Source organism: Polypterus senegalus, chromosome 5 (assembly GCF_016835505.1).
Source record: "Polypterus senegalus isolate Bchr_013 chromosome 5, ASM1683550v1, whole genome shotgun sequence".
Taxonomy (NCBI): Eukaryota; Metazoa; Chordata; class Cladistia; order Polypteriformes; family Polypteridae; genus Polypterus; species Polypterus senegalus.
Genome location: NC_053158.1, coordinates 62,377,428 through 62,392,117, shown reverse-complemented (window position 1 = coordinate 62,392,117; position 14,690 = coordinate 62,377,428). Strand labels below are relative to the sequence as shown.

At 39.0% G+C, this 14,690-nt stretch overlaps 1 protein-coding gene across 8 annotated transcripts in view; it reads right to left on the bottom strand.

Annotated features, from left to right (window-relative positions):
• Positions 1-7,327: 7,327 nt before the first annotated feature.
• The window catches only part of LOC120530306 (zinc finger protein 521), a 504,246-nt gene continuing 496,883 nt past the window's right edge, over positions 7,328-14,690 (bottom strand). For all 8 annotated transcript variants that reach the window (XM_039754698.1, XM_039754696.1, XM_039754700.1 and 5 more), the window contains one exon: positions 7,328-8,826. In XM_039754698.1, the coding sequence (XP_039610632.1) occupies positions 8,797-8,826 (30 nt within the window). In that variant the 3' untranslated portion in view covers positions 7,328-8,796. The remainder of the gene's footprint in view (positions 8,827-14,690) is intronic.

Below are 14,690 nucleotides of genomic sequence, written 5' to 3'. Positions count from 1 at the left end.
ATGAAGCTATTGTGCTCTTGCTATATATTTAGTTTGAATTAGCAAAGTGAGCCTCCAGCTTGACTTACTGCAAGCAGATTTAACAGGCCAGCTGTGTAAAGTTCAGTGCCCAGGCATGATGCCACTTCTGACCTTGGCAGAGCTTTTAGAGATTCAGGGAAAAAAAGGGAAAGCAGCTTTCAGTGCACATTACAATGTACTGCTTGATAGGAGTCATAATTATCAAGTGAATGTATGGAAATTAATTGAAAATGTACACATTGTTGTTTGTTGAATTTTGTATCATGCCACATTATTTTTTTTTTTCTAATATAGGACATATTTGTCTCTGTGGCATCGTGGTATCCAATGACCTGACAATGTCCTTTTGACTGCTGATTGTTAAAGTGCCATGTTCACTATTCTAATATCTTAGCCTTCTCTAAGTGTGCCAGCCACTCACATGAATATTTACTGAAATTCGCTCAATCATTTTTTTCTCACAAAGCCGAAGGAGCAGCACAAACAAAGCCAATAGGAAGACAAGCTGAATAATTGAATGGTTAAACTAATGAAAAATAAAGAATTATCTTGCAAATGCCTGACACTCAGAAATAATTTGTGGCACCCCTCTTATTAAAATACATAACCTTCAGCGGTCAGCAGAACACACGGATCCAGCTTGGACGGCTTGGATAAAAGGTTTCAGTTTTTGAAGCAATCCAGCATTAGAATTCAGCGACTCCGTCCTTGTGATCATGTCGATTAAGAGCAGTTAGCATGCCGCAGTGCTTTCCCCCTACCAAAATAATGTAAGAACACATTCTTGATGTGAATTGAAAAAGAAAACAGGATCTCACTAGTGAGACATTAACTGTATATCCAGTATTTCTTCCTTCAGCCTTTAAAGGCAACGAGAAACCCAAACCCAGAAACAGTCAATCCCTTTGACAAATGCCAAAGGAAACTCTGCATAGTGGTCTAAACTGTGAAGGAGACTTATGCATGAACATTTTGATCAAATGCCACAAAGAACAGTAGAGAATAAAAGATCACAAGAATATTTCGAGTCTGAGGAAAGAAAAAAATGAACAAAGTGAACTGAAAAGAATATGAAAGTTTCGGGCAAATGTAAGAAAGCTCATGGAACTATGTGAAGTCTGTGTCTTCATTGCATCTAAAAGCTGTTGGACAAAACAGTGTCTGTGTAAGGTGCTATATAGAAACTTGCTTGTATTAAATATTTCATGCAGAAATGTTAAGGAAAAGGGAAATTCCTTCAAAAGAACCAGATGAAAAGAGGCAGGCGCTTTTTTGCAGAGATTATGATTGTTGCTACAATTTTTTATCCGAGACGTGGCAGAAGAAGGTTTTAGCAGCCTGTCCCGAAACTTTGTTAACGTATTCTGATTCCTCCTTGATTAAAGCACGTGCCCTCAAGAGTGTATTTTGGTTTTATTTAAACGATAATGGTGAATAGTATGACTAAGTCGTGTCTTATTTCAGGCTTGCATGTTTCATGTTAAGATGACATTTCAATATCTGTATATGCGGTGAAAATGAGCAATGTGAAACACTTTCTGAAAGAACAGACACAGAAAAAAGCAAAGTGTAGTTTTTTTTTTTTATGAAGCACATTTAAAACAACCACTGTTGACAAAAGTGCTGAAAATGAAAAGAAATCAAGGTGTTAAAAGGACTGCATTCTAAGACAGGATAAATTTAAACAAAGGACTTAAAATATAAAATACTGTAAGAGTGCTGACAGGTCGTATGAATGGGCATTTCATCAGCAGCAGCAGGGGGCATCTATAAAAATGGCAAACCTGCGACGCTGTAAATAGAATGCCATCGAGTACAGCAACAGCGAGGAGTCCTTTAAAGTGTAGCAAAACAACCAAAAAAAAAAAAACAGGTAAGGTGCAAAAAGAATCCATTCTGGCACAATGGTGCCAGTGTTACAGTGGTGTCAGAAGTGGGATGAAAAGAAGACCTTCTGTCCGATTTTAGCAAGTGCAGAGTGCCACAAGGGCCTAAAATGGACTTACATAGCTCTACTGAGCAGTTCCTGGATAGTCTGGAGGCTGATATTAAGGATCTGGTATGCATTTTGCAACAGCATTTCAGGAAGGAAGACAGCTGATAGACTGCTACGGCTGCAGCTCCACCACTGCTACTCCATCTGCTAAGCCATAATAATCTGGGTGCATGGACACCAGCAGAATTTCTGGCTCATGGAGCTGGGAAAACGCATGGTAGAAGAGTTGGTACTGACCCCAAGTAAGCTGTGTAAAGCAGGGTCCATTGATAGGTAGATCACAGAGGCGTTACAATGCAGCCGTGGACAGGGACAGTCTCAAAGCTGAGATCTGGACCTGGAACAGTGTTTGCAGAAGCAATTTCGGCAGAACTTCTGGCTCATGGAGCTGGGAAAAGTTTGGTTGATATAGTTGGCACTGACCCCAAGTAAGTTATGTAAAGCAGGGCCCATTGGCAAAGGATAAGGTAGATCACAGAGGTGTTACAGGGCTGCCATGGAGGGAGAGTCTCAAAGCCAAGATCTGGATCTTGAACAGTGTTTGCAGCATCAATTTTTTAAAGGAAAACAGCCAAAAGACCAGTACATCTACAGCTCCAGACATGGAGGTTCTGCTGCTCACTTGTTATCAAGTGATCTCGGCACAGAAGTACAGTATTTAACACCTCTACTGCACTGCATGACCGTGCAGCACTCAACATCTGTACTGATGAATGCTTCACTGGACAATACATTGATCCATTTACTGTACCTTCTTAGACTAATTTAAGTTTGAGAAACGTCTAAACTTCACACAGTAACTGATCCAGGTTTAGACCCCAATGTCTTTGTGAGGCTGTGAGTTGACCGAGCTTACCATTGCACCGTTGTGTCACCTTACTTCTGTGCTGAACATCTAAGGCAACACAGGTGTTCAGAGAATGACTTACACCAGAAAATAGTGGGAGATAAAGAAAGATATTTAGTAGCCGACTGGCTCATTTTCAAGGAGAAATCCAAAGTCTAAATAACCAACACAGTTGAGCTTTGCAAAGAGAGTCACAAAATGGTGGCGACCTCATGCGAGGTACCGAGCTGTGAGTGAAAGAAGTAAAGATAGTGAACCTGTTTCAGAAAGGCCTGATAGAGAGTGGTGAGAAAGTGATTACTGACCTGATGGCAATCGAGAGTAGGAATGTCTGTGGCTGAGCACATGCACACAAGCAACTTGACTTTTGTATAGCTGAGAATCACACAAAGCATGCTACAATAGGTTTTAATGAGGACCTGCTTAATTGATAGCCTTCCAGCCATGACTCGCTAAGAAGACAAGAAAAAACTCCCAAAGTGAAGTGGGGATTTACTGGATATTATACATCCCACCTTCACCTATGGCCATGAACTCTGGGTTGTGACAAGAATGAGATTGTGAGTAGAAGCCACTGAAATGAGATTTCTGCACACTATCACAAGGCTGATTTTCCATGACAAAATAAGCAGCTCTGTGATTAGCAAACACCTCAGGGTGTTGAAATCTCTTCTCAGAGCTACGAGAAGCCAGTCAAGATGGCTTGGGGATATAGATATGATGCCCCCAGGTACTGGCCCCAGGATAATACTCTGGATGGCTCCCGAACATGCCTGGGGGATTATAGCTCTTAAATGGAATTCAAACTTCGTGGACGTCTCATAAAAGGAGGTGGAGATTTTTGCTGAGGTTTGGGTGGCTGGGTATGTAACTGGATGAGTTGCTGGAAAATGAGAGGACTATTAAATTTATTAGTTCAACAGACAGTATTGCTGCTCCACAGTAATGTGATATGATTCCAAGTGCCTAATGTGTGTGGAAGTGGTCAGGGTTCACTGTGTTTTGGGCTGAAGTGCCTTGTATGTGGACATTTCAAAGGGCCTGATGTGAGGACTGAGGAGAACCTGTGTGGTAACTGAAAACAATTAGAAAGTGATTATGGAAATGGAAAGATGGCTAATAATAATATAATGCAACTTTTCTTCTTGTCTATAATCTATTAAATTAAATGTTCCTAAGAAATACAGGTATGCATACCTTAATAGACAAGAGAGATTGAAAAACAAAAATGTCTAATGGGTTAGGGTTAGGGACTGATGATTTTTTCCCACCTGAAGCACTTTATCTGTGTCAAGTGTTTGAAATAAATGGCTCTTTTTTGTGGTGACACAATGAATAGTGTTGGTGTCTCATAACGTGACTGATTTGGTTTTGGTTCCTGGTTCTGTCAGTGGAGTTCTCACAACATGTTCTCATAGATTTTCCTCCAATTGGTATGTTTCTCTCCCTTATCCAAAAGCATTGCATTTCAGGATAATTGGTGACTTGGTAGCTTTGGTCATGTGTGAATGGCTGCCAATCTTTCAGCAAACATATCATAAAAAATAAAAAAGGTTGCAGAAAAATGTAAATGATGTTGTTATCTTTATTTTTTTCTGTCCTCTTTTCTGAATTTGTTGAAATACAGCAGCAAAGGTGGCATAGTAGGAAGGAATATTTGGAGATGATGCTGCTGCACTTCAAGATTCAGTGTTGGTCATTCCTGACCTAGAAGAACAGATTGAAAAATCTGTTTAAAAACTTAAAAGTAGAAAAGACATTGAGTAAAATGACTCTATAGGGGAGAGTGTTTGACATGCTATTCCATTCAAGTCCAAAATACTTCACTTGATTCTTATTGTACAGGTTTGAAGTATATCTTTCGTGGCCCCGGCTGGGATGTCTCCACACTGGAAGGACCGGGGGAGAGAGTGTATCCAGAGCATTACCTCCCCCAGAGTGCAAGGTGGCAGCCCCTCTTGGTTGCAGCGGTGCCCTGGACTCCCGCAGGGCTCCATGGGAGGTGAAATGTGATACAGCCCTGTTGGGTTCCGTGAGTGCCACAAGGGGGTGCTGCACCAGCTGCTGAGCCCTCATCGGTAGCTCTCCTGCCACATCCAGAAGTGCTGCCCGAAATGCGTCAACGAGCACCTGGAGCACTTCCAGGTGCTTTATAAAAGGGGCCAACAGACAATACTTGGTAAGCCAGGGTCAGGTGGGAGAATGTGAAGCTTGTCAGGAGGAGTGGAGGAAGGAGAGAAGAGAAAGAAAAGAGTTTGGTGCTGTTCTGTGATTGTGTTGTGCTTGTGGGAAATGTGGAAGGGGGAAGGTGTTTCCCATGAGGTAAAATTAAACAACATGTGCTTTGAACTTGTGTCCCATGTCTGTCTCTTTTTGGTTTGGGCGGCAGTGTGCCTCCTGGTGCTCCACACTTTGTATTATAATGAATAAGAATATGTATGTGTAACACAGTAGTTGCTTACACGGTAACCCAGAGCTGCCCGGGTTTAAATAAGGTGTAGGTGTAGGCAGTAAATAAATTCCCAAGAAAGAAACCTGTGCCAAGTCCTGAAAATGACTTCTATAGGCATATCCCTAAAATGGGAAATTTTGGTCAAATTTCAGAATGAAACCCAGCCAGTGGTCTTATTTCATACAAATGAGGAATCTGTGCAAACTTTGGCGAAGACAAGTTCAACGGTGTGGATTTGTGTACCAAACAAACACATATTGAGCTTCATATATTATATAAATAGTTGAATGTGTGTTTATATATAATTTGAGGTGGATCTTTTTTTGCTTGAAAAAATACCAAAGTTTCATGATCATAAGAATGCTTGTGAGCTATTTTGTAAAAACTCTTAAAAATGTGTACCCCTTGACTATCACTAGGGTCCAGATAGCAGAAACTCCCAATCACTTTTAACTTATTGGAAGCCATTGGTTATTCGTTAAATTACAGAAATGTATTATTTTTTTTAAATCAGTAATTCATAAGATTTGTCAATAGCCTTACCAATAAAAGGAGGCCATGATTACAAAGTTACCATTTATTTATTATTTTAATCATTCTGTTAAAGTCTATAGACCAATTTTGCCTACATAATGCTTCACACTTGGGTTAAAATACCCAATTCAGCTAAATTACAAGATCCTGAAGACAGGATTCTCGACCAATGAATGAGGGTGTGGGGCGGATCTTCAACTAATATTTTATCAACAGCAGTTTCATGAGAAAGGCAAAGAAACAGCAGAGCCTTGGCACATTTCACTGTGCTCTTGCAGTGTATATGACAACAAAGATCTGTAATCTAATCCTAAACTCAAAATTTGAAGCTATTATTATTACAATTCATTCTATATATATATATATATATAATGATTATGATACAAGGATAGATGAGTATAGCCACCTTTCCAATGTCTAAATTGTAAACAATGAGGTGCCTGAGCTCATCGTGACTTCCCAGGAGCAGAATGAGGATGTTACGCAAACAGCAATTGGGCACCAAAGCTCAGTGCTGCTAATGTTGAATTACATCATTGGCCTAATCTTCTCCTTCTTTCAGCCGCTCATCTTGTTCCTTATCTCCCTGTCCTCTGCATCTTGTTCTGTTACTCTCATCACCTGCATGTCCTCTCTCACCACATCCATAAATCTTCTCTAAGGCCTTCCTCTTGCCTGGCAGCTCTACCCTTAACATTCTTCTCCCAATATACCCAGCATCTCTCCTCTGCACACGTTCAACTCAGAGTAATCTGTAAATCTAAGAAATCAGTACTGTATACATGTAAACGTACATTCATAAATTAGTATTTCATTTGAATATCTTGTAATCCTAAATTGTTCTGCTGTCCACACTCGTAATGGAGTTTTTGCTTCCCTCTGCCTCGTCTGCTGAGTCTTTTTTCACAATGTCTCGCTCCTGTGCCTTTTATCTCTCAACCTCCATGTCACCATCCCATCACTAGCTGTTTTTCACTACACTGACCTGAAAATTGATTTTGTTTTTTTACAGCTTCTAGTGTTGGAACACTTTTTTATTTTTCACATCAGCCAGTGAAAAAAAGAGATAGGCATGTTAAATAGGCTATTTTTATAAACTTTAAATGGAATTTGTGTAATAAACTTTGTCTGTTTAAACGTTATAAAAATGTGAAAACAAATACTTTATGTAGATTTTGGGATACCAGAGCATGTGTGGTGGTCCTGGAGCACAGAGGGTATCAGAACTGAGCTCCAGCACAAATTAAGCGCTGATCAGAACCTTGTGCCCTCCTGGATAGAACTGGCTAACCTTCTCCTTATGTATAAAACAATAGCACATTTCATAGTTTGAAATTTCTGTTTGACTCCTGAAGTCATTTTTAATGACTTAAAATCCCCTGCAGCATCGTAGTAGGTGTCAGAGAGCATGATGTATCTCATTCTTATCACGCATGGAGACCTCAAAGGCATCAAAAGCAAGTTTCTGAACCCAAACTGGGATAGAACTTTTTATTCAACAAATCATTTTCAAAGAATGAATGCAGCACGTTAGAGCACAAAGCACAAATAGTTAATGTATTAAAAAAAATTATATATACAGTGCACACACATATAAATACATATCAGGTTCAACTTTCTTTTTTTATAAGCAAAAACTGAAAGGGGTAGAATGGATTACACTTGTTGCAGTACAGTGTCCAAAATAATTTGTAATTAGCGCATGTTCTGCATATCCTCTTGATTTGTACAACATTACTTATTGCTTAGTGTGCACTGCCATCAAAACACCTCTTTCATTATACATACTTGAAAGTGGAATAAAATATTTAGGTTAACAAAATGTAATATTAGGTTTGGAATAAAACCCCATTTTATATTCTTACTTATTTAATGTTTAAACACTGTACAGAATACATTTTTTAAATACTGAAAATCTGATTTCATTATTATTTTTTTTCTTTCATGTATTTCCATCAACTTACATGATGGCTACAGAAATGTCACATTTTCACACCATGTGCCTCAAGCTGTTTATTGGAGGTTGAAAAGAAGAAGTAGCTTTATAAATTGTAATTACACATACAAAATGAATAAGAAACAGACTCTGGTACCTAAAGGTAAATTGGATTTATTTCCTATTGCAAAAACATTTCCAGTAATCTCCAGGTTCAGGCTGCAGAGTAAACATTAATAAGAGTAACATACAGGTTAGTTTAATTGACTTGAGATTTGGCTGTGCTGAAATGATTACAGGAGGCTTAGGCTCCTGACAGTTTCCACCAGAAAGGCTCTTTCCAATCTGTATTTAAACTATTGCATACAGTTTAAGGGGGCACCACCCGTTATGCTGAGCATAGACAGATGGCTCTGTGAAGACCACATGCACACAGACATGGGCAGTTTCCATTACAACAAAAAGTTCTTTAATCGGGGCCAGATCAGAAGCATCTCTTCCTTATGCAATATGTGGACAACAATAATAAGAATAAAAAAAAAAAATCAGCACCAAAACAACAGCAGAAATGGTCTTGGACACCCAACTGCAGTTTACTTCTTAATACCAACACACCAGTTCTTATGCACACACATCCAGACATCTTTCTTTTAAATGCAGAGCCCCTTCCTTTTCTTTGCAATGCAGTTCTTTGGAATTTGGGTCTGTTTACATAGTACTAGACCGATTTAGTGTCTGGCATCTGGAGCAGAAACAACACATGTGAAATACTTTATTTACATTAAGTCAGCCTGGTGCTTAAAAATTCAAATACACAAATGTCCAATGATTTTTTTTTTTGTGTTTTTTTTTTTTTTTAAAGATAATACAAGGCTTTTATTACAATACAAGGTCATTTGCAATGATAGTTCCGTGCAAAGAATAAATGATCCATGAATTTTGTTTTTCCTTTTCCTGCCACACAGCTTTCGTCAGATGGGATGGCATCAGAATGGATGGCATCTTCTGGACTAACTGCTGTGCTGACTCATGGTATGATTCTGCATTGAGGGAAAAAGAGAGAGAATTTCATTTTCATTTAAATTATAACTTGTATTCTGAAGTATTTATGCATTACGAAATAATGTCATTTTATTTTAAAAAATCAACAGGTGGCTCCATTTACAAAAATGAAATGAAATAAAAAAAATACATAACTAAATAATAATAAATGTGATCCTTTTATTATATTATTTTCTCAAATGAATATCCAGTAAATGTTTAGGAAAATGAGAAGCCCATTACTACAAAAATAACAGATGCACATGAAAATGACAATAAGAGTAGGCCCACTCATTTCTCCTATTATCACACAAAAATATTATCTATAATAATTAACAGTGAGTTGAACTGAATCAAATCCATATTTAAATTGCGGACCTGAACAGCATATAAAAATGAAAAAATAAACCAGAAACCCAGAATACTCCATTGGATATTCATGTGTGGTCTTACATGAATGGACAGAGAGATACGTAGATAGGAAAAGACCTACTATAAACAGAAGGATAGATAGGTGTCAAAGGTGTTACTACAGATAGATAGATAGATAAAAAGTTAGATAGATAGTTTTAGTAGCAACACTCTATACAGATATATAATAGTTAAATCCTTGTAGATATCAATGTCTTTATATTTGCAATTGCATATTACATTTCCTACTAAGTTACTTCTAAAAAGTAAGCATTTTTCCAACTGATAACAAATTCAAGTGTTCAAAAAAAGTGTAAAATGTGATCTGTTTTTATAAAGTATATATCTATATATATATAAAGGAGAGTTGGGATCCGAGAGACTGTGTTTGTGTGTTTGTGGAGGGATTGAGAGTTAAGGCGGGTGGGGGAGTCACGTGATCAACTCCCTTCCCATTCACGTCATTTCATTCACTTCATTTCGCTCCGAGCTGACGCGGTCTTGCGTTCTTTTTCCTTAGTGTTTAGTCCTTTCTCCTTTACTAATTTACTGTTTAGTACACGCGGTACTCACACAGTCACTCATAAAAGGGGAGAAGACTCCGTGCAAGTATTGAAACTACCTTGGAAGACATGCAATCAATTAGACCATTAAACGGATCTCAAGAGAGGTCTTCTAGGTTGGAAAAAAGCGCTTGGCTGCCAAAACCAGGCGATTAAACGAATCTCAACAAGAAACGACTTCACGTTAGAATCTAAAAAGACGATTCGCGATTTCCCAAATCACGATCCGCTGGTTAAGCGCCAGGTCTGCGAATCTAAAGAAGACAGGATTTCTAGATTGGGGAAAGGCCTTATGACCGATTGGCTGCGAAACCAGGCGGTTAAAAGAATCTGCTATAAAGGGCGCTGCCTCAAAAGACAGGATGTCTAGATTGGAGGGTTCGAAAACTACGATCCGCTGCCAAAACTAACCGTCGAGCCTCCTCGAAGGGGAGGAAGCGGCGGCGCCCGAAAGAAAAAGCCGCCGACAAAGAGGGCGGGTTGTGGCTGACGAGTCTGCCGCGTAAAGGAGAAGGCAGATAAGCAGGAGCCTTTGCAGGTAAGCACACGCTGAAGCGAAAATGCAGCCGGCCGTAGTAACTGACTGTTTGGACTTACGGGTCTCGAAATACCTCGAGCCCCTGCACCGTTCTTGCAGGGTGCCGGCTGCAGCACCTGTAAAGGCGCTGAAGATTTCGTCTGCTAGAATATATATATATATATATATATATATATATATATATATATATATATATATATATGCTCAGTATTGTCAGCACACAACTATTAAGTGACCAATTAGCTGTAAAATTCCATATTAAATTTATTTAAATGTGTACAGTGAGAGATTAAATGAAGCAATTGTATCACTGCGAAACGATGCATCACAATCAACACCTTTTGTTCAATTTTGCTAGCTCAGCACCTAATTCAGTTGCTCACAAGTGAAATATTTTGAGCAGAATTCATACTGTGCATTTTCCATGGCTGCATATGTAGACAGATAATATAAAATGTACTTTAAGTTAGATGGATCAATAGACAGATGAATGTGTTATAGATAGACAGAGGGACAGTCACACAGAAAGGAGATATAACCAATGATAGATTGATATGTGTTAAATGAAAGATAGATAGATAGACAGATAGCTAGCTAGATAGATAGATAGATAGATAGTAAGGCGCTATATCACATAGATAGATAGGCAGACAGACAGAAATGGCCCAAAGTATATGGGCACCTCTCCAAATTATTGAGTTCTGGTCTTTCAGTCATACCCATTGTTAACAGGTATATAAAATGAAGCACATAGCCAGACAAACTTCACTGACAAACACTGGCAGTAGAATGGGTTGTACTGAAGAGCCATTTTGAGATAGCATGTTTGGGGTATGTAGTATGAGTTTTTAAAATAAAATCAGGTTGGTGAGTGCAGGGGGCACATAGCTACCAAGCTGTTTTGGCTGGGAGGTGTTCAGTGGGGAGGTGAGCTGATTGCTTGTTAACATGCAGGCGCGATCAGCTCACCTGTACTTCATTGACACTCATCAGGTTGTTTGCTGTATCTGCACCCAAGAGGTACGAGGAGCCTGAGGTGGTTAGTGCAGAGGAAACAAAAGGAGCTGAGAAGCCGAGGTAGTAAGGAGAAGACAAAAATGAAACAGCAGAATCAGTTAGAGGCTGAGAAGTGTTAAAAGAAGCTGACAAAGTAGTCAGGGGAAACTCCACAGAGGGGCAGAGTGAGGGTGCTCCTGGCGAGGACTGGATCACTCCTGCTGTGCTGTGAATAGCACCAACAATTGAGAAGCACCTATCGATCCCATGGGAACCAATCTGTAGGTAAGACGGAGTCAGGTTCATCATATCCCGGTAGACACCAAGGGAAGGTGACCAGGACAGGAGTCAAGAATGGTACTTTCTCACTTGTGTCTCGGCTCCGATGAGTATACCGGGGAATTGGTGCATGTGGCTAGATGAGAGAGAGTGTGAAGCAGAAGTAAGGTAACAAAGACCAGTTTTATCCTTGATTGTAATGGATTATTTATTGACTTTTTCATTTTGTCTTTTTTAACTTCCTCACAAAGTACCAGTTTTTATTTAATTATTTATTTATTAATTTAATGAACATTTTTGCAATGCTCTACTCATTGAACACTGTTGCTTTTTGGGAAGAAAAAAACACAATGCACTTTGTCCCATATCTTGTTTTTTATCCTCATTGTACTAGTCTATCTTAGTATATGAGCATCAATGCTCCTTGTAACACAGTATTGTAACAAGTGCATTCATAAAATAGATTGAAGAACCACATCCTATATTCAGAAGCAAAGGCGGTTTGAAATACAAAGTGTAAAGTGGAGTTTATAACTGTCCATCCATTATTTAACAGAAGCAGTCAATGCAGTTATGCTCCTACACTCAAGTGTGATCTTGACTTTTTAATCAGCACGTTTTTATTTTAGAATATCTAAAAATTCAGTCATAATAAAGTTGACACCACCAAATGTTAGCATGTAATAAAGACGAAAAACATAAATCAGTTATTCCTCTTGAAATTGCATGTATTTGAAATACATCAGATTATTAACAACAATCAATTTGTTTCCTAGAATGATCTGTAATTAAATTCATACAATTGCAATTTTAACAAAAGTTCCATCCAGTTATTGTTTTTTTCTATTGGTTCAGGTTGCAATTTGGACCTATGTACTGTAGTAGAGACTGTCAGGAGAACCACAGACTAAGACTGTTTTTAAATATCTCCTAACGGGTCACCATTTAATACAACCGATAGTTCAATTAATGCAAAACCTTTGTTTTTCTTCATTAAAATTTTTACTGCAATAAATTTGGCCACACCTGCAATTAACATCTATTGGGCTTTAAACTCTTTCTCTTCTTACAGAGGTTTGAGGACAGTTGTTAAAATCTATACCATTATACTTTTTTCATCTCCTCCCAGAGTTAAGTATTGATATTTTTTTTCCTAAGAAGGCCTTCAAGTGCTGTCTGCTTCAGTCATGTCACTAGAGCATATTGAACTACAATATAGAGGCTGGCAGGCCAACACAATTCCACATTACCATCAACCATTTAAACACCACGGCAGGTTTCTTTTTAGCAAGGCAATTGGTTTCCGACAGGCAGGATAATAAGTCTTTTGACCTGCATAGATCTTCGACCTATTAAGGTTAGACGTGCGTTCGGGTGCAGTGCCGACTTCAGATAGGCCTGCAAGTTCTGCATTTTATCTTCTGCCCATTTGAAAATAAAGCTTCTTTAAGTGTGTCTGGGAAGGTCCCTCAGGACCTTGGAGGCATCCCTGTTGTGGGCAATAGAGGGACAGAAGCTGCAGCCTTATTAATGAATGCAGACCATTATGAGTCTGGCTGACTCCTGAGCGGTTCCCAGAAGCATATACAGTACGTGACTTAAAATGCCAGAATATTGACACAAAGCGAGCAGGGCACCCCCAAGGAAAATTACTCCTTGGATATAATGTAGGCTCGTAACAGCTATTAGAGTACAAAATAAAACCCTCTGGGACCCAGCTGACATATACCGCATTCTACCTTCTCCCCAAACATTAGAAGAATTTCTCAGTGAAGGCATTTTCAAGGACAGCATTAAAAGGACTTTTGTGGAGCTCTAAGCAGGCAGACATTATGTGCTGGCTGCTTTCAATGCATGCTTCCACACTATGATCAATACCACATCTCACATTTTAATAAAAACAATGCATCATTTATTGCTTTTGCCTAAAATTATTATTCATATACTTGTGCTATTCAGTTGACAATGAAAATTTCCCCAAGTCACTCATAACAATCCTACTAGAATTCCAATCGGTGAAATAAGCAGCCGTATTAATTACATGCTTGAAGGCCAGTCAAGGCAGATATTTAATGTTGCATAGAGCTGCGGTCCCCACAATATTGAATAAAGACAAGAGTTAAACATCTTATTGGTTGTATTACTGCTCATGACATGTTGTCAGTTCGTTTACCTATGCTCATCTACCTAGTCTTTATCCAGAGCTCTAATGCGGAGCTGGTGTCCACCCTGGTGGCACAGGGGTGAATTCAGGTCACTAATCCATCACAGAGCATATTTTCTCAGATATGGGCAATTTAAACACCAACACACATGGTCATCAGATCACAAGTCACCCAAACAGTGGTGGCTGGTGAGTTGGGAGCACAATTTTTTGGGGACAAACTGAATTAGCACTTGTCTATTATATTGTGTCTTTTATATCTGTCTTTTTGGTCATTTCACGTGCTCTCGTGGTCCTCATCATAGTGTTAATGCACTATATCATGTCCTGTCCAGTACCAGATTTATACGACAAATCCAGGCTAAAATGTATTACCGTGTTTTCAGCTCCTTAAGACGCACCTGACCATTAGACGCCCCTAGGTTTAGAGGAGGAAAACAAGAAAAAAAATATTCTCAACCAAATGGTGTACTAATATATTTAATAAAGTACAGCAGAATAATATTTCAACTATGTAAAGTCAACAGTGGTATTAAGAGCCATCATCACTGTCATTAACAAATGAGGACAGACTTTAAGGTTCAAGCACTCTTCTAGTTTTCTGGAAACCCCAAGAACTCCTCATCACTAGTGCCAGAATTTATGAAGCTCAGTTGCTCACGATCACTTTGCAGGTGCACGTACCTATCACGCAGCATAACCTGTACAAAGCCACCAGGGAACAAAACATGTTTGGACCAATGCTCCCTGAAGTTATATCGCCACTCCCATCTCTATTTGTAATGCCACAAAGCCCTTCAGCTTGTCTTTTGTTGTGAGTTTTCACTTAGAAAAACGAGAATGCAGTGCAAGCGCAGCCCGCGATTCAAAAAAATTGCTCTGCATACCTGTTTGTCTCATCTGACAGTAGCT